The sequence below is a fragment of the Mytilus californianus genome, unplaced genomic scaffold (assembly GCF_021869535.1).
Source record: "Mytilus californianus isolate M0D057914Y unplaced genomic scaffold, xbMytCali1.0.p SCAF_6, whole genome shotgun sequence".
Classification (NCBI taxonomy): Eukaryota; Metazoa; Mollusca; class Bivalvia; order Mytilida; family Mytilidae; genus Mytilus; species Mytilus californianus.
In genome coordinates this window covers 42218707-42244561 of record NW_026262712.1, presented here as the reverse complement: position 1 = coordinate 42244561, position 25855 = coordinate 42218707, and the positions used below count along the sequence as shown (strand labels likewise).

At 33.5% G+C, this 25855-nt stretch overlaps 2 protein-coding genes across 2 annotated transcripts; one reads left to right on the top strand and one right to left on the bottom strand.

Annotated features, from left to right (window-relative positions):
* The first annotated feature begins 4223 nt into the window (after positions 1–4223).
* LOC127704481 (uncharacterized) lies at positions 4224–16125 on the top strand. Its single transcript, XM_052208585.1, has 8 exons — positions 4224–4410; positions 5606–5664; positions 6562–6673; positions 8139–8197; positions 9561–9629; positions 10627–10713; positions 11142–11234; positions 14505–16125. Exons 1-8 carry the CDS (start codon positions 4322–4324, stop codon positions 14864–14866), a joined length of 930 nt encoding a protein of 309 aa, XP_052064545.1. The 5' UTR covers positions 4224–4321; the 3' UTR covers positions 14867–16125.
* Positions 16126–19638: 3513 nt separating this feature from the next.
* On the bottom strand, positions 19639–25269 carry LOC127705660 (ankyrin-3-like; the record flags this gene model as incomplete). Its single annotated transcript, XM_052209990.1, has 1 exon — positions 19639–25269. A coding segment is annotated over one exon (2742 nt), but the record flags the coding sequence as incomplete, so codon positions are not given.
* Between the last annotated feature and the right edge of the window lie 586 nt (positions 25270–25855).

The window sequence follows — 25855 nt, the reverse complement described above, 5'->3', positions numbered from 1 at the left end:
AGTGCATTGAAAATCAAAATCAGTGATTTGGTTTAATCACCCTGAATATGAATGTAATATTTGCCACTGGATGTGGAGCTAACTAAGGATAGAACCCTGTGAAAATAAAGACGCACAATCCCACATTAACTCCCTTAATTCCCCTAGAACCCTTTGATATTCTAGAAAAAATGCTTTTGATTTGTTGGACATACTTATCTTACATGTTTTTAATAAATTTAATAGCCGTTTTCATGTCTTTAGTTTTCCATGTTTTGTTTTGTTTTGTAGACAGTTGTTTGTCTTTTGGTCATTTTCGTTTTTTGTTAAAACTCATAAAGTTGACGCTAATTGTAGCTAAAAAGGGGGCATTTGACATTTAATGATAATGTCAATAATTCCTATGCTCCATAGGTATTTAGGGACAGGGCAATTTTTTTAGCTCTCCCCCTTTTTTTCTAAAATCAGTTATTTTTGTCTCGCCTTGACGTGGAGGCGGCGTCAACAATGTATTAGTTTGTGATTAGGTCTAGTTGATCGTGAACCACTAGTCAATGATATTTGGTATGCAGTTGTATTAGCATTGGCACATCTCATTTCCATGGAGATTATTTGGCCCTGCCCCCTCAGTCATGGTCTATTGACTTTGAAACTTTTGCTTGGTTTACATGTATTAGTTTGTGATTAGGTCAGTTCATGGGGAACCACTAGTGGTAGGCCAATGTTAGTTGGTATGCAGTTGTATAAGCACTGGCATATCTCATTTCCATGGAAATTATTTGGCTTTGCCCTCTCAGTCATGGTCTATTGACTTTGAAACTTTTGCTTAGTTTACATGTATTAGTTTGTGATTAGGTCAGTTAAAGGGGAACCATTAGTGGAAGGCCAATGTTAATTGGTATGCAGTTGTATAAGCATTAGCACATCTCATTTCCATGGAGAATATTTGGTCCTTACCCCTCAGTCATGGTCTATTGACTGAAAATTTTGCTTCGTTTACATGTATTAGTTTGTAATTAGATCAGTTTAAGATGAACCGCTAATGTTAAGTCAATGATATTTGGTATGCAAATTTATTGGCATTTGTAAGTCTCGTTTCCATGGAGATTATATAGCCGCACCCCCTCATCATGGTTCATTGACTTTGAAACTTTTACATAGTTTACAAGTTAATGTCTGTGTTTAGGTTTGTTTAAAGGGAACGACTTATGATAAGTCAAGGGTACCAATGATATTTGGTATGCAGTTGTGTTAGCATTGGCACATTTCATTTCCATGGAGATTGGTTAGCCACATACCTTCAGTCATATGGCTCACTGACTTTGAATATTTGCATAACTTACATGTTAAAGTATTGCTATTTCAATTTCAACACTTGCATTATCAAAATTACAAAAAGGCGAGACATATCTCTGTGTTAACAGTTTATTTTTGTTTACCATAAATTTCAATTATTTTCGTGTTTTTCTGTATTGTATGAACATAAATATATTAGAAATAACTTGTTATATATCAGTGACCGCTGTGTATAGCAAACTTGGAATTGATAGAAAATAACAAATACAACTTATTTCTAGTATATCTGTGTTCATGTAATACAGAAAAAAGCGAAAATAATTGAAATTTATAGAAAACAAGAAAATAACGGATTTTAGAAAAAAAGGGGAGGACAAAAACAACAATTGTCCTGTCCCCAAGTACCTATGGATCTAATTGACGAATATAAATGGCATATTCTCAAATCTGGGAGATGTCACGGAAAAATAGACAAATAGTAGTTATGAAATATGGCACGGATTATACGGAAAATTGAAGTACTTTCTTTTTATGTCGTGGACTCGATCATCGCTTGCCAACGTCTTGAACATTTTATTTGGTATCATTATTAAAGAAATAACTGTAATGCTGTAATGATGACTCAACCATCGATTTTTCTATGCATGTGTTATTTTAGTCTCAGGTTAGTAAAGCAGGAAACTGACAGATATACATGTATGTGACTAGAGAATCGAAATCTGGTGAATGATATTGATTGTGTAAAATGGGCATTAATTCTCATTATAAAAGATAAGACCTCTAGATATAAATAAAATGAGATGGTTTTGTGTTTTGTTATGTTGTTGGTTTGCTGGCTTATTGAATAATGCATCCACAATTTCTACTTTTAAGTTTGATATTTAAAAGAAATAATTGTCTTTGTAGCTTGTAGGTATGGGACTCCAGTAGGGTACTTACTCCCTTAGGTCACAGGGTCACGTTTAAATTTGCCTCAGGTCACCAGGTCACTTTTAAGCAAACTATACAGTTATAAACTGATCTGAATCTCGGTTTTCAATATCTTTAAAGGTCGAAGGTCCTTTTAGACGAGACGACAGACCAAATAATGCACCCACATTTCCTCCTATTAAGTTTGATATTTAAAAGAAATAATTGTCTTTGTACATATATTTTCTCGAAAGGAGTAGCTTGTTGGTGTTTGACGGTCTCTTGTACTGACCAGTGAGAAATTTGGAAATTCCCGTTATTATAAGTCTATCAAAGGGACAATTTATCACAATAGTTGCACTGAAAGATTTACATGGGAACTAAGAGTTAATGGGCAATAAAACGTTTGTACTGCCAGAGACATATATTGTAATACATTGTATTATATGTCTCTGGTACTGCATATGCAATTTTGAATTCACAATGAACTGAGATGAAGTCGTATTGTTATTAGAAAAAAAAATATCTTAAACGTTACAAACACATATATAAGATATAAAATATGGAGATGTGACTGTATGATTGCCAATGAGATAACTATCAACCAGAGTTCAAACGACGTGGTATATATTAAAAGCGCAATTATAGGTCATTGTACGGCATTCAACAATGAGGAAACCCAATACCGTATAGACGGCTACAAAAGTCATCGACATGAAAAATATGAAACAGTTCAAACGGAAAAAAACTTGCGGCCTAATATATAACAATACGTGTTATAGTACTCTTAAAAATGAACATAGATTTCACCTTAGACACATCACGGATTTGTATAGATTTTTCAACTCCCTCTGACAAAGCTGACATTAGATGGATAAGGCTGTTTTTTCCCCATTTGATCAAATAACTCTTCACGTGTTTCAGTACGTATACATTCTTGGCTTTCAAATATTCGGCTTTAAGTGTTCCGGATGAAGGTAAATTTAGAAAAGTGCGTCGGACGCATGAAATTTACGAGGTGTTTTGTTTTCATTTCCGTTGTCAAGCAAATCTATATTTGTTCACACTAAATACCTAAAGAAAAAACGTATACCTGGTACCCTTAGATCAGCTTGAAGATAAGCGTATGTTTTCTATAGGTAAAATGTTCGTGAGGTAGTTGCCTTTCTACCTTAACGACAACTACGCCACTGTATACACTGCCGGGGGACGGTGCAAAGAGTCAACAAACGAACAAGTTTTATAATCATCAACAGGAATTACTGATGGTTTTCTGGGACTAATGTATTGAATTATCTATTCGTCACAGTGGTTTTTAAAAGGTTACCAAGAAACTCCGCTAAACTCTTTTTAATTCAACAGATAGTTATTGTTATCCTGCATTCGGACAACATAGGCAAAACTTTATAGTATACGTGAGTCCATTATATTAGGAGACACTCACCTTGTTTTAGGTATAACCCCATAAAAAAGTTGAATAGCGTGAATCTTGTATGAAAATAAAGCATCGGACTTGACACATTTATATATAATTATATCGAAATATCAATTTATTCAGAAACGTAATAACTAAATAGCAAAATTAACCGTTGTACAAATTAACCTTTGAAAAGTAGAGAAACTAATATTTTTCACTTTTTTATTTTAAAATTATGCATACATAAGAAGTGAGCTAGGACACGGAATTACTAATAATATGGATTCCCTTCATATATATATGGCATGCTTAATTAAACATTTCGCCTTTTAAAATTATCACAAAAGTTGGAGAAGAAATGCCATTTTTTTAAAAATAGATACACACATGCAAACCCAACAAAATTATTTTATTTCCCATATATTTTCATAATCAACGGATACCTGTATTTACTTTATACTGGAAGAAACTCTATATATAGAATTTATAATCGAAAGATTTTAAAGGACACAATTTATAAGTTTTAATATCTTCCGTCATTAGATCATATTTAAATCATATCAAAGGAACATTTTCATAATCTTTTTCCGGAATATGTGATAGAAGGCCTCGGAATTTCTCAATTTTTGTTCCATATTGGAAAAAATGAATGTTTTCCCGTTAGTATTGCTTTAAGCAATCTATCTGGTCTTATTGATAAGTTAAAGTGAATTAGACAATATGAAGAAACACTTGTTTTTATTATTGTTAACGGTATATTGTTCTTCAGCCACAACAACGAAAAATGCAGAGTGCTTCAGAAGTGGAAGGTAAGTCAATGCATTTTAAGTTTTACTCAGCTAGTGGATAAAGGCAATTATAGGCAACCGTACGGCCTTCAATAATGAGAAAAACTCAAACCGTTTAGTCGGCTATAAAAGGCCCTGACATGAAAAATAAGAAACAATTCAATTGAGAAAACAAACGGTCTAATTTATAACAAAACAATTTACGAAAAAAAAAAATATGACAGACGTGAACAAACGACAATCACTGAACTGTCGCGGAATAGGTACGTTGAATCCGATAAGTCTTGTAGGGCGAGTGTCGTCTTGACGATCTCTGTACATTAAAGCCAACAGTTGGAACATTTCTGTAAGGGGATAATCATAAATGAGTGGGCTGTTTCCGTTGCAAGCATACCCTCATTTTTCAGTTGCAGTCCAAATCTTTCTCAACCACGCAGAACTTACTAATTGTATTAGTTGTTAATGTGTTCTGGTCCCGAATATGCACTAAATTGTCACTGCATGTTACGCAATCAACAACACATCAATCTAGATGTGGGTGGAGTCAGAACTTAGTATATTTCTATTGTTGACGAAAACTTTGTTACGAATTAAATCTGTTATAATCAATTTTCGAATTCATTGAAATGTTTTCTGGAATCCGAAATAGCAAAGTCTCGTAATCTGCTATAACGAATTGTCTTCAAGATGTAAAACTGCCATAGAGCTGTCATTTTATCATTCTCGAACGTGGTAGCGTGCTCACATGGACCCTCTTTTTTTCTAAATATTTTTTTTTTGTGTTTTAGATTTTTTAGAAAATATTTTGTTTTAACTAATTTCAATTATTTAATGTGTTCTTGCTCTTTTCCGTTCGATATAACATAATCATAACACTAATGGAGAGTGAAAATTACTGTTATTGTAATATCGTATGGAAAAGTGCAAAAACACATTAAATCAGTGAAAATAAGTTAAACTATCACATTATACATACTCAAACAAATCAAAACACAAAAAAAAACAAAAAAAAACAAAAATATTTAGAAAAAAAAGGGGGGGTCCATTTCCCAAGCGCATGCGAGCGTGCTCAACTCGAATGCGTGTTGTCGAGGGATTGATCTTTAAAAAAAATGCATGATATTTCCTGCTTTCCACTAAAAACTCAGAAATATATACATTGTGTTATTGCCCACTTGCAACTCAAATAGTCTTTCAAAGATAATATTATTTTCAGAGATGGGATAAGTACATTCTGTTGTAACAACCACGAATGGAAGAATGGACGATGTGTTGGTATGTATTTATATGCTTTAAGAATATTCAAATTTGGCAAAGTGATTGATAATTAAGACAACTATCAACCAAAGACCAAATGAACTTCTTTAATAGTAATAGGTCCCTTCCAGCTCACAATCTTCGACAATGAACAATATATGATTTTATATACTCAGATATATACAGATCCCGGAAACAAAATGTGAAACAATTAAAAAAGGCGGCTATAACGACCTGGACGAATACTACGTCGGTATTTGAAAAATAACATACAATGTAACATCTGTGGATAAGGATGTACATGTACTAGTGTCTTATTTTGGACGTGAGGGCAGGGTCTTCATATTTTTTATTATTTTATAGTTTTTATGACATTTTTCTCTATTATCTAAAAAAAAAAAAAAAAAAAAAAAAATGCGCCCCATTTTAGCCATCATTTAAGGTTTAACCATTTTCTTTTTTCTTTATTTTCTTTACCTAATATTTCCTTTTCTGTAAACCCAATCCATCCCTACATATGTATGTTAGGATATATGTATTATTTACAAGAGTAGATTGTATGTAATCACTATTTTGATAAGATACGATACGTAAGGTAACAGTTAAAATTAGACAATACAACGAAATTGACTACCAATGAGGGTCTCGATCTGTCGATAGTACAAAACACAGGTATTCATGTAGTTACGAGAAAAAATAACACCTGATCGGATGGAGCCACTTCCTCCCCTTCATTCTGTTTAATGGTATAGTATTTTTATAATTATTAATGATAATTTAGTAATTTATTATTTACTATTTATATTGGTGGGGAAAGGGGGGGGAGGGGGGTTTAAAATTTTGTTTTTGTTTCATATATATATATATCTATAACTATAACTATATTGATTCAATCTTAACATTATTGTATTCTAGAATGCACAGCCGGTTACATGTCGACGGGACACGGTAAACCTTGCGAGCCTTGCCGAAGTAACCGATATGGCCCTAAATGCAGTTATGGTTGCAACTGTTCACCAAGTCAAAGGTCAGTTATTTTGTTTGCATCTCAATACCTTCATTCCTTTTATGATTTTTATCAGATAGTAAAATATGTAACAAATTTAACGCAGAGTGGAAAGATTTTCGTATCTTGCATATATTTTTTTATATTCAGCAATAAAATCACTGACAACTTATACATTAATTATAATTTGCATTTTAGATACGCTAAACTTGTTATATGAATGAATGAAACTTATTGATAAGACACATTTCGTCTTGTGAATCTTACAGTGTTATATGTCCACTTTTGATAACATTGGAGATAGCTATATATATTTGATATCCAAATGCAATGGTCTATCTCCCTATACAACTATATAATACGAGATTTCTACATTCTACGAGTTTTTGTCAGAACTATACTGTTATATCTCCATATCCCCATTGGATTATAATAGCTTATTCATCTAGTTAGTACAGAGAAAATATTCTTATAGTGTTGTATCTCCATTAGTTTTTAATGCATTTTTGCTGTAAATAATTGTTTTCAAAATTATGGAAATACTATGCTTAAATTGTTTACATCGTTTGACTGGCCATGGGGATATTACATAGTTAAAAAAGTCATAATCTGTCTTCAATAGAAATATAGGGATACATTTCTAAAACAGCATTGTTTGTAGGGAAGTGTGATATCTCAAGAGAAGGAGATGCTTTATTTATCTTAGTTGTTTAATTGTCAATTAAAAAAACCCATAGAGAACAAAGAGTTACTCTTCATGTACGGGAATTCGATTTTTATTTAAGTTTTTATGGCGAAGTCAAATATTAATAATATTGCGCTTTTAAAATTTAAGTTCTATTTTAACCGCTATTACAAAATGGGAAATACATCATTTTAAGATTCAAATGACGATATATATTAACTGTTTCAAAATTTTACAAAAGAAGGAAATAATCTAAAGGAAGTTTTGTTAGAAAAATAATCTTTTATAACGTCTTACTATTTTGATATTCATAATCGTAAACAGATGTACCTTTAAATTAAATTATGTATGATTTCATTAAAAAAAACCGCAAAGAAAATTTCCTGAACATTTTCCCCTCTTTAAACGTTTAATTCGGACATTGATATGTATGTACATGCGCACACGTAGTTGTTAGAAAACATTTAATATCAATAATAATGAAATATAGAGTGAGTTATTATAAATAGATCGTTGTTTAAAAGTAAAGGGCTTTTACAATCGAGAAGGTCATCAAAATATTGTGTAATCTATTTCAATACACTATAGCTTGCTTGTCAAGTAAAAGTCATCATAAATATGAAGCTCAAAATACTTAACTCCTTGTTGTGAATTCATGCCGTCTAACACTCTAATATCGACGACTGAACATTGGAGTAGATTTAATACTGCAACACCATAGACAGTACAGCAAATACTGATCTAGTACTGTATATGTAAATACCAACTTTTCTCAAAGTTGATTTACAATTTATTTTCCAGATGTGACCCAGTTGTGGGATGCGTGATTGATGAAGAAATAGAGTTGGACATTTTTGTCGGTAAATATTTCGTGATGTCTCAGCTAGTTTACCGTTTAAATAACAATAAGACTTTTTTTTGAAATATGACGTCATGTTTCGGTTGTACTCCTTTTACCTTAAATGTTTTCCAATCCGTTACACAAATAAGCCGTTTTCTTTAGTAAACATTAAAAATGGAAAGCAAAATTCCTAAATAACATTTTTTGTTCACAAACAATGATAGCTTGAACGATACGCTTGTTTTTTTTTGTGGTTTTGGTCTCAAGCATACCTACATATGTATGAAATACTAAAGGACAGTTAATGAGTAAATATATGTTTTCACCATTGCTCTTTAATGCAGCGATTCAATACAGAAAGAAAAAAAAAATAGCTCAAATCTTATGTCCAGGCTTTTTAAAATAAATTCATAGAAACGAGTAAACTGTATAATCGATAATAGATAGTACGTATATGACAGAAGAAAGTGTAGAATATATGATGGTGTGGATGGGGTTTACAGAATAGAGAATAATGGGAGAAAATAATAAAGAATATAGAGAAAAATGAGCAAAAAAAATAAAGAATAGATACTAATGGGGTGCTAAAATATAAAGAATACTGCAAAAATTAAAAAAAAATGGGTAAAATATACTGACTACAGAAAAGAACAATGTCCAGTATACAGTTATCAAGTAATTACAGAATAGCCATTATTTTTAAAGAAAAAGAATAATGAGCGAAAAAATTAAAGAATACAGAAATGAAGGACCCCCATCCATACTCTCATATATGTATATATAAAGATAAGAAGATGTGGTATGATTGGCAATGAGACAACTCTCCACAAGAGACCAAATGACACAGAAATTAACAACTATATGTCGTCATACGGCCTTCAACAATGAGCAAAGCCCATATCGCATATTCAGTTATAAAAAGGCCCCGAAATGACTAATGTAAAACAATTCAAACGAGAAAACTAGCGGCCTAATTTATGTACAAAATAATGAACGAAAAACAAATATGTCACACAGCAACAAACGACAACCACTGAATTACAGGCTCCTGACTTGGGACAGGCACATACAGAATGTGGCGGGGTCAAACTCGTTTGAAGGCGCCAACCCTCCCCTAACCTGGGACAGTGGTGTAATAGTACAACATAAGAACAAACTATAAAAATCAGTTGAAAAAGGCTTAACTCATCAGATGGATACAAATAGAAATACATCTAACAAAAACACAGAGTGGACGTGGACGGGTACTTATACATCCCCACAACAAAAAGACACTAAGTACTGATCTGAGAGTACTCGCAGATACTGACAGCTAGTTCAAAGCCAATAACAGCTAATGAAAAAAATCATGCATCTGCATATTTTCCTCCTTTTTCATGCAGAATTGGAAGATGAAAGCAGTGACGATACCATTAATCAAAATAGAACCGAAAAGAATATATCAACTGAAGGTAATTAAATTCTTACGTTTTTATTTTATAGCAAAGGTATATGTACATTTAGTTTCAAAAAATGAAAATCCAACACCTTACGATGCAACAAGTGACAGAGCAAAAGACAAAATCCCAAATTTGTACATACAAACATTTTCCAGAGCATAGCAGAAAACCAGGAATAGTTTTCAGCGAAATTAATGATACACTAGGAAATTAAGATAGGATATATGTGAAAAACCTATCAAATTAAACACACATAAAATAACTATCGACAGATTAATGATATTATATTGTTTTTGAAAATTTTCAAACACAATGTAAAAATATCTGAAACTCAATTACAAATCGGTATTATTATTTTGTTTTGAACAGTCTTATAACCGATTTATCTAATTTTACTAACAAAACAGATAGTTGGATAATTGAATACAAATTATGTTACGTATTTTTTATATCTTTATTCATAGACTCTGAAGGCAGATTACAAAAAAAAAAACACTTATCACTTTTGTTTCGTTTCCTCTTGCGCTGAAAACTTTCTTATCTTAAAGTTGAAATCATGACGAATAAAAATATACTAGATGTCAGTACATAATTCAGCAACCTAACGAAAAAAATAACACAAAAACCCCACATAAAGACAAGGGACCAAGATTGATAAATAAATAAAGAGATCTAAAGTAAGTAAAAATTGAAATAATTGGATAAGAACCGCCCCCCGTAAGACCCCCCAAAACAACCACCCAAAATAAAATGAACACGTGAACCTTCTGCTATTACTTTTCGGATTCCCTTATAAAAAAATGACATCATACATTAAAAAAAATCATATAATAACCAAACCCATACTAAACAATCTGATTAAAATACAAATCCTGTGTCCACGATGATTTTCTCACAAGTAAATGAAGCTCGGACACAGGATCCGTATCTTAATCAGATTGTGCACTATAGATCTCCGCCGTTATCAAGCTGCTTGGAATATTTTATTATTTTTTTTTATGTATTCCAGATAAGCTACCTGGTATATTAACTTCTGACCCCGTACAGTACAATAGAGAAAATCACACGCTGTCTATAGAATATATCAATAGCACAGGTAAATTACGGTTATTAAAATTTCATTTGTAGAAAAACTGATCTTATTACTTATTGTGCATAGTTTGCATAATTTTGTAACTTGAAATAAAACTTATGATTTTTGAGAACTTCGTTTGAATCATTTTAAGATTAGCCTTAGTCATATATTTGTAAATTATCGTAAGATTCAATAGAACAAACGCATTTAACTTATTAATTTATTCATGTTAGCTACGATTAGAGGGGCATTTCAGGTATGTGCGTTAACTTGAAACTTAGTACACCTGTTCATTATGAAGTCAATGTTTCGTAATATATGCGGACCAAATGAGGATTATGACCCAGATTTCATGGTTGCATGAACTTGAAATGTGATAATGTGAACTGAGAACGATGTCCAATAGCCACGTATTCTTGTTTTCTAAATGTTAAACATAATGTTTGTAGGGGACATAAATACAGCGTCGGCGCAACCTGTGACAACAAGCGTTGAACAAATCTATGTTCTGTCCAACATGTCAAAAGAGAAAGACCATTCAGGTATTAAGATAATTTAATAAATATCACCAATAATTGTTGTGAACTTGTTTGACTAACTTTCAACTTTTGAAATACTAAGGCTTTTCTACCTCAGGAATAGATTACCTTAGCTGTATTTGACAAAACTTTTAGGAATTTTTGGTCCTCAATGCTCTTCAACTTCGTACTTTATTTGGCCTTTTTAACCTTTTTTGATTCGAGCGTCACTGGTGAGTCTTTTGTAGACGAAACGCGCGTCTGGCGTAAATACAAAATTTCAATCCTGATATCTATGATGAGTTTATTTTCAACACACAACACATCCCATGGATAACCCAGGAAATCAAAAAACTTATGAGACGAAGAGACCGAGCTTATAAAAAGAAAAAGAAATCAAACCATACTACTGATGTTAAAAGATTTAAACAACTGAAACAAACCATCCAAAGAAAATCAAGACAAGCCTATTGGAAGTATATAGAAGACATAATAACTCCAGAAGATAACGAGGACATCCGTTCACCAACAAAAGGATTCTGGACCTATATCAAACACAAGAAAAGTGATAAAAATGGAGTAGCACCACTTAGAAGAAATGGGAAATTAGAAACTGACCCAATAAATAAAGCAAATGATCAATTTCAATCAGTCTTCTCTGCTGCATGTCCAATCAGTAAACGAGATTTTGAAAAGAAAAAACTCATGTCAGATCTACCAGAAAATTATCCAGACAGCGAACAAATAATCATCACAATTAATGGAGTGGAAAAACAGCTGAAAAATCTAAAACCACACAAGGCTGCTGGACCAGACAACATCAAGCCAATGATTCTGAAAGAACTAGCCAGTGAAATTGCTCCAATCTTAACCATCATATACAATTTTTCAATGGAGGAAGGAAAGATACCCGATGACTGGCGAACTGCAAATGTCACTCCGGCATATAAGAAAGGCCAGAAATACATAGCAGCTAACTATAGGCCAATATCCCTAACATGTATTTGCTGCAAAATAATAGAACACATAGTCACCAGTAACATCATGAAACATGCAGAGGTAAATAACATACTATACCCATTACAACACGGCTTCAGAAGTAAAAGATCATGCGAAACACAACTCCTTGAATGTATCGATGACATCACAAAAAACCTGGAAAACGGAAAACAATCAGATCTGCTAATACTTGACTTTTCAAAAGCTTTTGATAAGGTGTCCCACAGCTTACTCCTCCATAAATTACACCATTATGGCATCCGAAGTAAAACAAACAAATGGATAAAGGAATTTCTCACCAATAGAACCCAGGTAGTAGTTGTTGAAGGCGAAACATCTGACAAAGTAAAAGTAGAATCCGGAGTACCGCAAGGATCAGTATTAGGACCCAGTCTTTTTCTGTTCTACATCAACGACCTACCAGAAGGCTTACACTCCACAGTGAGACTGTTTGCGGACGATACTGTGGTCTATTTGACAATTTCATCAGACAGCGACTGCCATAAACTCCAAGAAGACCTGGACAAACTGGCAAAATGGGAAGAACTCTGGAAAATGGAGTTCCATCCTGAAAAATGTAGTGTCCTCACTGTTACAAAAAAGAAAAAGCCAACCAAGTGGGACTATAAACTCCACGGCCATACTCTGGTGCATGAAACATCAACTAAATACCTAGGCTGCACCATTGCAAATGATCTAGATTGGGGAGAACATATAAACAACATCACAGGAAAAGCCAGCCGAAGCCTTGGTTTCCTACATCGAAACCTCCACATTAGCTCAAAATCCATCAAAGAGCATGCCTATAAAATATTAGTAAGACCGCAAATGGAATACGCCACGACAGTATGGGACCCGTACCAGCAAAACCACATAGATAAAATTGAAAAGGTACAAAGAAGAGCTGCACGATATGTAACCAGCAGACATAGAAATAGATCAAGTGTCAGCAACATGATAAATGAATTAGGATGGAAAAGCTTACAAACAAGACGAAAAGAAGCACGACTCATCATGTGTTACAAAATAACAAACGACCTTGTAGCCATAGACAAGAATAAATATCTACAAAAACCAACAAGAAGCTCAAACCGGACAGGACAACATACTTACCTATTACAGCCAGCCACCAAAGACTGTAGGAAATGGTCCTTCTTCATAAACACCGTCAAGGATTGGAACAAACTGCCACCAGATACCGCCACAGCAAAGTCTCTTGAGATATTCAAGTCTCAAGTCACCAAAACCACAAACTAAATCAACAGAACAATTTGTTTTTATCCTGTTTTTAACCTGTTTTTAATCATGCGCAACTTGCCAGAATATTCATCATGTTGAATGTGGGCAGTATATGGAAGAAGAAGAAGAAGAAGACATCCTTCTGTGCCCTAAGTTACACGCGTTAGGACTAGAGAATTTATAAGTACGGTTGGTTCTTTGAATTTGTTGATGTCAAGTGTTAGACAAGACATTTAATAAATCCGCTATTGTAAAATGTCAAATCACTGGATACCACGTGTCAATATATATTTTAACAAAAGTAACACGAACGAAGAAACTACTGACTCTTCCGCAGTACTTGTGATCATCTCGATTTTTGGTGATGTTCTTGTGCTAAATCTTTAGTTTTCTGTGTCACAGTAGTTTTTTGTGTTACTATAGTGTTTTGTGAATGGTTGTTTGTCTTTTGTCGTTTTTTCTTGTTAAAAATTATCTTGACTTATGGGGCTTGATTGCGACATTGGTATCGTAATTAGCCTTTTCTCTTCGTACACCTTTATATAACCGATTTGTGGTGCCGTCCCAGATAATAGGGGAGGGTTGGCGCCTTCAAAAATGTTTAGCCCGCAACATTCTTTATATGCCTGTCCCAAATCAGAAGCCTGTAGTTCTGTGGTTGTCTTTGGTTCATGTCTGTCATATTTGTTTTTCGTAAGTTGATTTATTATAAATTAAGCCGTTAGTTTTCTGATTGAATTGTTTCGTATTTTTCATGTCGGGGCCCTCTATGGCCGACTATACGGTATGGTTTTTTTTCTCATTGAATGTCGTACGGTTGCCCATAATTGCTTACATCCACTTCATTTGAACTTTGGTGGATAGTTGTCTCATTGGCAATCATACCACATCTCCTTATTTTCATATTTTGTCCAAATTATGTAGTTTAACGCTTTTTCAAATCAGTCGATATATCTATCACAAAAACAATGATTTTTTTTTTCATTTTTATTGTGTAAACACATACTCAATAATCTGATAACAGCAATAATTTTTTGGATTTATTTTAATTTTCAGAATTGTCGATAAAATATATATTAGCATATACATCAGCAGCAGTTGGTTGTTTCGTACTTGTAATTGTATTAGCTTACTATAAATGGAGAAAAGTATCTGGGAATCATCAAAAATCCAGGACATATCGAATAGTTAATATTGATCCACCAGACGTACACATTAGAGGCGAAGCTTTATACGAAACTATCGATGTCAACAAAATGAACCAAAATAACAATCTCGTTATTGACCCTAAAACTAGTACCAAGGACGTTACAAGTGAAACTCACGAGGATAAAATTTCATTGGGGAATGCAGAATGTTTAAATTCATATTTGGAATTTGTTTCAGAGTTGAACGAAACAAATGTTTCTCATCGCTAATGGTTAGTATACAGACAAAATGAGAGCAATGAAACATAGACCAAACAACACATGCTTTAGTATAGTGTACTAAACTGTGCACCAATTCAATTTATAGGAATCACTTTGAGAATAGATAATTTGGTTGACTGAAAGATACGTCCATGTAAGGCAAAAGTGTATTGAAACTCTTTTGTAGTGTCTAAAATTGCGATGCGTATGATACATGCCAAATACTGTATATTTAGAAATTTGTGCATTCTCTTATAATTGCGAATGTTGACAGAAGATAAAAACGCGAGATGAATTATTTCGATTTTAAGAAATGTTACATACAAAAAAAAAAAAAAAAAATCATCCAAAATTCAAAATGCTAGCTTGTTTTTGTTTTTGATTTTTCCGAAAACTATCTCATTGGAAATTTTGCAATAATTAAACACAAATTTTCTGAATATACAATACAAGTTTCTTAAATAGGTAGGCCCTATACGTCTGTGCACATCTTAATGATTCTGTATAAACTATTCTTTTAATCTTTTCCGTACAATACAGACACCCCAAGGGGTATGGAAATATGGTTCACTTTGGTCTTCTTCCGACCGGCAGTAAAACCCTTGTTTGTCTGTGCGGGATGTATAAATTCACAGCCACGTACGATCATATTGTGGACGTTAACTAGATGTCTCGTGTAGAGTGAGTGCCACGACCTCTGCACGTTTAGAACCCTGACAACTCTTTTAGGGGTCTGTAGCTGGCATGTTATGAGGTATATAAATATGGTCACTTTGGTCTTCTACCGACCGGCAATGCAACTCTTGTTTAAGTCAGGCATTCGTTTGGTTATGCGGGATGTATAAATTCGCAGCCAAGTCCAGTCATATTGTGGACGTTCACCTCGATGTCTCTTGTAGGGGAGTACCACGACCTGTGCACGTTAAGAACCCTGGCAAAAACTTTTTAAGGGCTCCGTTGGTAGTCTGTTGTAAGGCCAACATCTGTCCCTATCCCTTATACCCTCTTGTTTTCCATTGGCACCACCCTTTATCCCTTCGAACCCCTATTGTATTACCGACCTATTATTTTAGTGTCAATTTGTTCTCGTCTTGAACATGCATGAACAATTTGACACTAGACGTAAAGCAAACAATCATATATCAATCAATTCATTTAGTATGTGTCTGTCTTGACTTTCCAAATTTGTATGTAGTTGTATTAAGGGGACAACCAGTTGATTCTGAGCTGGGGGCCTGGTAGACTTTGTAAATAAATAGTCTGGCCCCCACTAAGTGTGAAATAAATAATTTTATTTTATTATCATTATCAGACATGAAAATAAATTTCGCTTTTCGAACTGATGTCAAGGATTGAGAAGTACGTTATTTCGCACTAAATTTGGCATCAATTTGCCATGTCGGGGCCTGCATACCTTGCTATGCTTTATGGGTTTTGTTTTTTGTTGAAGGCCGTACGGTGACCTACAATTGCTAACATCTACGTCCTTTGGTCTCTGGCGGACCATTGTCTCATGGCAGTCATACCACCTCTTCTTATATTATATCAATAGTAAATATTGAATATTACGCAATACCACACGTAGACGATGCTAGACAGATTAGAGAACAGTGCAAAAGGATTGTTCTAGAGCGGATCCTTTGATTATATTCAATAATTATACTGGTATGTGAAATCTGGCAATGTTGGTCCATGCATATTCTTACACTATAAATCATTTGGGGATTTTTTGCCCTTGTGAAAAGCAAAATCTTAAGCCAACATATGTATATATCATCTATCCTTTTTGAAGGAGGACTAACTGTGAATGTTGAATAACTGTGTATGCGCCTACATACGGAGTATAGAAAATAGAAATAGAAAAAGAAATACTTTATTAATCCAATTATGGACCCTTGCGGGTTTTAAATTTCATACAATGATTACAATGATTTTTGTTATGACAATGAAATAATAATAAAATAAAATACAACACAATAGAACACTGAATAGTTATTGCATGCACACGAAAGAGAAAGTTAATATGGGAGACAATCAATAAATATGTAAGGACTATTCCCCTTTGAACAGTATCTAATAATTTTTGAAGATATGGTGTTTAGAGTCGGATAAAAAAGATGCCCCAACTGATTAAATATAAGGGTATTTTTTCCCATGTACACGCAGCAAACAATTACTAAATATTTATGTATATAATATTTAAATTGAAAGAATTGGATAAGCACCTTTACAAATTTGACTGCAGTTTAACTCATATGTTAGACATTAACATATATATACATGAATTTGTTCAGTGTATGTTCAATGGTGTTAATATGTCCTTTGATTGAGTTAAGCTATTTCAGTTGATATTTCATAGTGTGTCTTTCTATGTTGTGATGTTACACTATTGTTTCAGAAAAAAGGTGAAGGTTTGGTACCATTAAAACGTTTAAACCCGCTGCATTTGTTTGCACCTGTCCTAAGTCAGGAATCTGATGTTCAGTAGTTGTCGTTTGTTGATGTGGTTCATAAGTGTTTCTCGTTTCTCGTTTTTTATATAGATTAGACCGTTGGTTTTCCCGTTTGAATGGTTTTACACTAGTATTTTTTTGGGGCCCTTTATAGCTTACTGTTCGGTGTGAGCCAAGGCTCCGTGTTGAAGACCGTACTGTGACCTATAATGGTTTACTTTTATAAATTTTGACTTGGATGGAGAGTTGTCTCATTGGCACTCATACCACATCTTCTTATATCTATGAAATATGCATTCACATAGATAGAGTAATGTGTATTTTATTTAAAAAATTCAAAAATTTAAAATATATATGTAACACTCAGAAACGTGTCCTTCCCCCCAAACGTGTCCGATTCCCCCAAACGTGTCCACATGACGTCACTGAACTGCAAAACATGTCTAAATGTAAAAGGGTGGCAAAGCGTGTCATTTGTCTAAACGCCCAAATGTGTCCATTCCCCCAACCGTGCCCATATCAAGCTTAATTTTTTTTTTCTTTTACTGGAACTATCATTCGTGTCCATATTATAAATACGTAGGTTATTTGGTTATTGTTTTTTCATTAACGTCTACTCATTTTACTATTTCATTAAAAACTAGAAATAAATTACTTTAGGTCTTTTTTAAACCGGCATAACCTTTTTTAGATTAAAAACCCAATTAGTGTTAATCCCGAATAACCGTCAAAATTTAGACCCAATCCTAAATTCCCGGTATGATAATAGAACCTATATACAGTATTTATTGTTAACATGATGTCGTTAAAATAATGCATGAAATATTTGGCACTGGACGTTATTTCTCTTGTTCGTGTGTCGATGCTCGAAACCTAAAATTTATTAAAAAACCTGAAAACCAGTTTATGATTTGAAGAGCTTTTAAAATATCAGATCTGTTGAAAAAAAGGGAAGTCAATTCTGCTGAAAGCCCGCCGTCGGATTAATATAAAAGGCATCATCGGAGTTTATTAGTAACACATAATTTACATAGTAAACGATTTTAAAATTCAACTGCACTAGATTTATTTGTATGTTCGCTCTAAATGAGCATGAAAAACTTGCAACTGGACAATAAGCAAATTCAGTCAAAAGTTAATTCATATGTTACATATTAAATTTGCAATTATGATAATCTTTAACAACCGACATTGAACAGACTAATGCTAATAAATTACTACCTCATCAACTGTTTCCCCCCATCATAGAATTGCCGTAAACGCGTTATTGATTTCATTCAGGACATACATGTATTAGCGCTAAAAGACGCGAGACGTTCTGGCGTTAAATAGTGGACACGTTTCGGCGAATAACAATTATTGGACACGTTTGGGGGTTATGAAATCGGACACGTTTGGGGAATATTGAATATTACGGACACGTTTGGGGAGAATAGACACGTTTGGGGGAATCGGACACGTTTGGGGGGAAGGACACGTTTGGGAGTGTTACATATATAGATAAACTAAAAGAGATTTAGCCATTTACAGATTTTTTGGATCTCAATTCAAAACTCTGGATAAGAAAATTACTTAATTTTTCAAGTATATATTTATCTTCAGTGATCATAAAAATTTTGATTTGCAGTCTATGTTATTAAACTTTTGACAGTGCTCATGAGCTTGTGCAAACAATAATTCCCGAAAGTTATTATATAATGGACAGTTTATTAAAAAATGAAACTCATCTTCAATATCATTATGAGAACAAAAATTACAAGTCCTCTGTGACCTATCTATAGTTTTTTTTTTAATGTCGCTCTCTTTCCACTCGCAATTGGTGGGCACTTATGCGAAATTTACATAATATTTGTCTTAATTGAAAACTTTGAATATCAAGATATTTTTCCATTTTGAAATTAGTTTTATGAGAAAAATATGTATCCAGCTTTCCAGTAACATTAGCTTTATCATTGTACCATGCTTTCAAAAACAATGTCTTTAACTTTTTCATAATAAATTGTTTTAATCTATTAATTGAATAATCAATACAATATGTTTCTTTAAATTCAAGCTTTTCTAAAATAAATTTAACAGAGGAATACCATGTCATAGCGGAATCTGAAAATACAATGACATCATCTGCATGGAATAGAACATAGAAGGACGGTCCATAACGTATCATTGTAATCAAAGAGTACCTCGTAAATTTATCCCTGTTTCAATTTTGTCTTAAAAATTGCACATTCTATCTATAGGTAATTGTTCTTTAGTATTATCAGTGTAATTGTCATATTATATGACAACATGAACTAAATAAACATTCTGTTCAAAGTAGTATAATATAAATGAAAATGAAATTAAACATTTTAATTGTAATGACAGATTTTGACAATATGCGTTAAAACAAAACATGTTACAGCTTTTCTCATTCAAAACGTAAAACAAAAAATGAATAAAAAAATGAAAACATTCCTCCATTGTGCAATATGAGAACAATAGTGCACGATCGTACCCGTCGGGTTTCAAACAAAATTATAAGGATCGGTTGTATGATTTGATGTACAATGACCTTTATAAATTTTCAATGTTGATACATTTATATATGTATAGACATATGTTTAGTTAGATAAGATTTAACTTTAGTTCAATCAACCAAAAACTACCTATGTTTGGTCCATGATTATTTACGGTGTACTAATTTTTGTGGATTTCGAGGGTATAGGTGAACCAGGGATTACAATAACCAACAAAATTAAATAATCTTCTTGTATGCAGAAATCGGGAAAAAAAAAATGAAAATACACTTTTCCTCAATCCACGAAAATTATTGAATTCTACAGTATACATGTATGCCACATAACAGCTTTTTAACGTACCAGTCCCATAAGAATCCATCTAATACGATTTATTACTGAAAAAGACTACATTTGAAATATGTTGATATCGTATTTATCCTTTTTGGTCATATAACTCTTCAACTGTTTCGGTTCCTATACATCCTTGGCTTTCAAATATTTGGCTTTGAGCGTTCCTGATGAAGGTAAATCAAGAAAAGCGCTTCGGACGCATGGAATTTAGTACGTGTTGTTTTCGATTTTTATTTAGAATTTAGAGGTATGTTGAAATTCAGGCATTATATTTCATATTGACCTTACAAAATAGGATAAAAATGTTATAAAATGCATCGTAAAATACATCCTGAAAAAGATAATCACAATGAGGTCCACAGTGGATTCTATTGTAAAATACATGGCTATTATCTGTACTGGTAAAGCAGTAAAAGAAAAATATTACCCATTCCCTACATATAATGCATCTGATTGTCAAAATACATTTTGTAACCTTTCATGATGCGAATGATAATCGTTTATGGAATACTACTTAAAAGTCATGATTACAATGTTTGCAAACACATTCATCCTAAAATCATCTTATGTACTAGTTAAACAAGGTTTAATCTATTAAAATATATATTTGTATGTTAGATGTTTACTTGGCAATGAAGTTATGTTTATATATTATTCAAATACAGGTGTAATAGTATACATATATATATATATATATATATATATATATATATATATATATATATATATACAAAACACATTCATATGTTTACATTTAAGACACATATTTTTCCCTAGCAGATAAAAATAACGAAAACAAAAGACAAAAAAAAAGTATTAAAAAGACTGCGTGCAACGTGAAGTCGATGATTATTCATTTAAGAAATGCATGCTGTTTTTTGTAATTTTATTGGGGTATAAAAGTGTTGACCGAAGCACATTTTGTATGTATCAGATTACTAAAAGAAGCATTCTTTTCTTATGATTACATTTTTATGCTAAGACCATAAAAAAAAGTGTTATCAAGTTTTTATTTTATTTACCTGTGCACTTTTTTTGTGGAAGCACGTGTCATCACGAATGTAACATTTCATTTTAATATGAAGGTTAATTTTTTAATGAAGCGCGATTGTTGTAAGCCCATCAAACTAACGGATTCTCGTGAAACATACATGTAATGTAATTATAAGGTATTACAAAATTATTCTATCTAAATTAATTCGTGTTTGTCTTGATGTGTTTCCTACTTACTATGTGTACTAGGTTAAATGAAGAAATATGATATAAACATCTATCTCGACGGTATTATTATAAAATATCGAGTCCCACCATTAAAAAGAAAACTGTCAAAAACGGTCAACCACAATTTGTAATTCTTAATTCCTTGAACAGCATATAAAACAAGTATGATAATGATATTCTCAGACGATATTATATATCGTTTTTTTATTTAATCTAACGTATATAAAAAAAAATAGGTCGAAAATAAATAACACACAGCCTTTGGTAAAATTAATAATTAAAACATTAGTTTTTTTTTACGCCCGTTTACGGGACGTATTATGGTATACCGTTGTCCGTCCGTCTGTTCGTCTTTCCGTCCGTCCGTCTGTTCGTCTGTCCGTTTGTCGTCAACATGTCGGACAATAACTCAGAAACTCTTTAACCAATTTGCATGAAACTTTGGTGATTTTTTATGTCTTGATGTGAGCTCCCTTTCGTTTTTGATAAATTATAGATTTTACGTTTCCTAGTTATGGGGTTTTATTCATTAAAAAAGGGGGATTTTCCAGTTTTCGGACAATAACTCAAAAACACTTTCACCATTTTGCAAGACACTTTGGTGAATTGTTTATATATATTGACATGAAATCCCTTTCGTTTTTTATAAATTTTAGATTTTACGTTTCCGCGTTACAGGGTTTTATTCAGTAAAACAGGGGTGATTTTCCAGTTTTCGGACAATAACTCAAAAATGCTTTCAGCAGTTTTCATGAATTTTTGGTGAATTGTTTATATCTATTGACGTAAGCTCCCTTCCGATTTTTTATAAATTTTCGATTTTACGTTTCCGAGTTATGGGATTTTATTCATAAAAAGGTGTGATTTTCCAGTTTTCGGACAATATCTTTAAAGTGCTTTGAGCAGTTTTCATGAAATTTCTGATATGACATTGAGAAGTTATTGAACTTTATTCTTTGAATGGCAGCTGTTTATTTAATTATTCGATACTGAAATGTTACCAACTGCTGTTAACATTATTCTGATATTAATTCATTCAACTTATTAAGCGACTATGAAACAGGTCAACCTGGATTATCATCTGAAATAAGTTCATTCAAACCATCATTGTTTTCTAACATCAACGCTAATAAACCAGGCGGTTAATTTATACTTTCATCGTCATAATTTCATCACTGTCGTCATCGTCATCATCTTCATCACTGTCGTCATCTTCATCATCTTCATCACTGTCGTCATCATAATCATCTTCTTGACTGTCGTCATCGTCATCATCTTCATCACTGTCGTTTGAAAAAGGTAGCCGGAAGGAAAAATTTATTCGTCCAAATTTCTTGCCAGATACTTCGACGTCTTCCTCATCTCCCTGTTCATCGTCTTCATCACCACTAATTGAGCCTTCCAATGATCTTTCAAGCAATTTTTCTATGCGCCTATGGCCAAATTTTCTTGCAATTTTTATTGGAGTTGTAAAACCATCATGTGCATAATATTCAACAACTCCAGTTTCTAAAAGTGACGTTACGATGTCCTTATTCCCATATTTACAGGCAGACATTAGGGATGTCCATCCGTCCTTGTCTTCAATGTTAACATTTGCTCCGTTACGAAGTAACATTTTAACTGTATCTTTGAGACCAACTTGGCAGGCAATTTTCAAAGGTGTCCAGCCATCACTGTCCGCTTTATTGATATCGGCACCATGATTCAAAAGTAGTTCTGCAACATTTGTATAACCCCTACAGCATGCCATTATAAAGGCTGTCCATCCTTTATTATCCACTTTGTCGATATCATCTACCTTGCTTAATAGAAGATTGACAAGATCAGTGTGTCCACCTTGACAGGCTGACATTAAGCATGTCGATCCATCTTCATCTACTAAATTGACATCGGCACCATTTTGAATCAAACATGCAACTATCTCCTCGTATTTCTTACTTAATATTGAATTCAATCTGTTTTTACGGTCACCGACACATGCGTCTTTCAGTGGACTCCATCCCCGTTTGTCAATTTTATTAACATTTGCCCCCTTTGGCACTAAAAACTTCACTGTTGATGCCTGTCCATTATTGCAAGCGATTCGTAAAGCTGTCCAGCCATCCACTTCTGTCATACCAATATCTGCATTGAAATTTAGGAGTAGTTCAGCGATATTATCATGTCCATGTTGACAAGCAGACATTAGAGGAGTCCAGCCATCGTTGTCTTGTTTATTCACCTCTGCTTTCCTTTCTAACAACAAGGCAACAGTTGAAATTTTTCCCATTTCACACGATGATTTCAATGGGGTCCAACAATTTGTGTCAGCTTTATCTACTTCTGCTTTATTTTGAATAAGAAAATCGACAATGTCGTTATGACCACCATCACAAGCAAATCTAAGAGATGTAAATCCGTCACTGTCGCTGGAGTTTAGATCTATTTTCGTTTTGACAATCAAACGAACAATTTCAATATGACCGTTTTGACACGCTGCCATCAAGGAATTCAAGCCTTTGTTGTCACACTTACTGGCCTCTGCACCTTTGGTAATTAAATATTCTGCAGTATCAAATTGTCCCTGTTTTGCCGATAGCATAAGAGCTGATGCGCCTTTCCTATCACATAAATTGATGTCTGCGTTATGCTGTACTAGCATTTTCACCACATCGAGACAGCCGTCTTGACTCGCAATCATTAAGGGAGTTCTATCTTTCTTATCAGCTAGATTTGGATGTGCATTATTCTTTAATAGGATTTTTACAGATCTCGCAAGACCCCCATTACATGCCATTCTGAGGGCAGTCTGTCCAACTTGGTTTTTGTGATATATATTTGCCCCTCTTTTCAGCAAGTTCTCGATGATGCCATCGTGTCCACCTTGACTTGCTAGCATAAGCAGACTATTGCCATTCCCATCAGTCGCATCGATTTCATCTTCACTTTCAATTAATATGTTAAATATTGATTCATAGCCACTCTTACAGACCCTTTGTATCAGGTCTTTCTCATTAGCATGTGTACCGTTTAGCAATGTTCGGATATCATATTCAAAAGGTGTATACGATCCTTGACTAACAAGGTAATCTACTATTGCATAATGCTCAGTGTAACAGGCGATTTCAAAGGCAGATGATCCAACAGGCGATTTCATGTTCATGTCAGCCTTATGATTCAGCAATAGCTTTATACTTGATAGTGGACCCTTTTCACAAGCCATCATAAGAGAAGTTAGTCCAGAGTTGTCACACTTATTTACATTAGCATGGTGTTTTAATAAGATTTCAGCAATGTCTGTATAGCCTTCGACACATGCAAACATCAAAGCCGTTTTTCCATCCAATGTTGGTAAATCTATGTCAATGCCTTTTTTAACAATGACCTCTACTATTTTCGTTTGGTTCATCTTACAGGCATGCATCAACATGGTTAAACCTTCGCAATCGTGAGAATTTAAATCAGCTTGTGTTTCATCAATGATTAATTCAACCAACGCTTTGAATCCGTTTTTACAAGCCATTGCGAAAACATCATTCTCGCCTCTCTTTTCATCACCACACTCAGTAGTACTGATACTCATTAGATCTTCATGCTTTAATTTAATTCTCTTTTCTATAAAATAATCTACAATGTCCCATGCTTTACCTTGTTTTGCCAATTTAAAAGGAGAACATGTCCTATCAGAATCAACAGTCATACTGGCTCCGTTTGAAACTAACGCTTTTACTGTGCGTAAATCCCTTTTTTCACAAGCATACATAATTGGTGATTTACCACGTCCATCAAATTTGTCCACGTCTGTCCCGTTTGTTATAAGTAACTCTATTAATGGCACATGTCCCTGGCTTGCGGCTGCTGTTAAAGGTGTGTATCCGTTATTGTCCGCTTTGTTTAGATAACCTCTGCAAGGAGTAGATCAACATTTTGTTCGTTTCCGTTCAAACATGCATGTATTAAAGGAGAAATACCCTGTTGGTCTGCTTGAAATATATCAGCTCCGTGCTTGAGTAGATATATCAATGTTTCCGTATTTGCATCTCTACAGGCTTTAGCCAGAGAGGATAAACCTTCTTTATCGAACTCGTCAATGAGGTCCTTTAACATGAAACGGTCAAGTTCAAAAGTTCTTCCTTTTTTTATAAATAAATCCAGAACAACAAAATGCCGTTTTTCAATCACCATTTTTAATGGAGTCATGACACCTATTTCTTTGGATTCAACACAGCGACCATGATCTAGTAAACATTGAATTATAGGAAGATGTCCAAATTCGCACGCTTTTAATAAAGATGCATTACTTTGGTCAGCTCCATTCTTAACAAGACTGTTTGCAATTTCATCATCACTGTTTTTAAAGGCAATGAGATAAGGGTTCCATCCATCTGGAGTAGATTTATTTACATCTGCTTTATAACGGATAAGCAGTTCAACAAGTTGATGGTTTTGTGTTTCGCAAGCGCTTATGAGCGGAGTGTAGCCGTTCCCGTCAA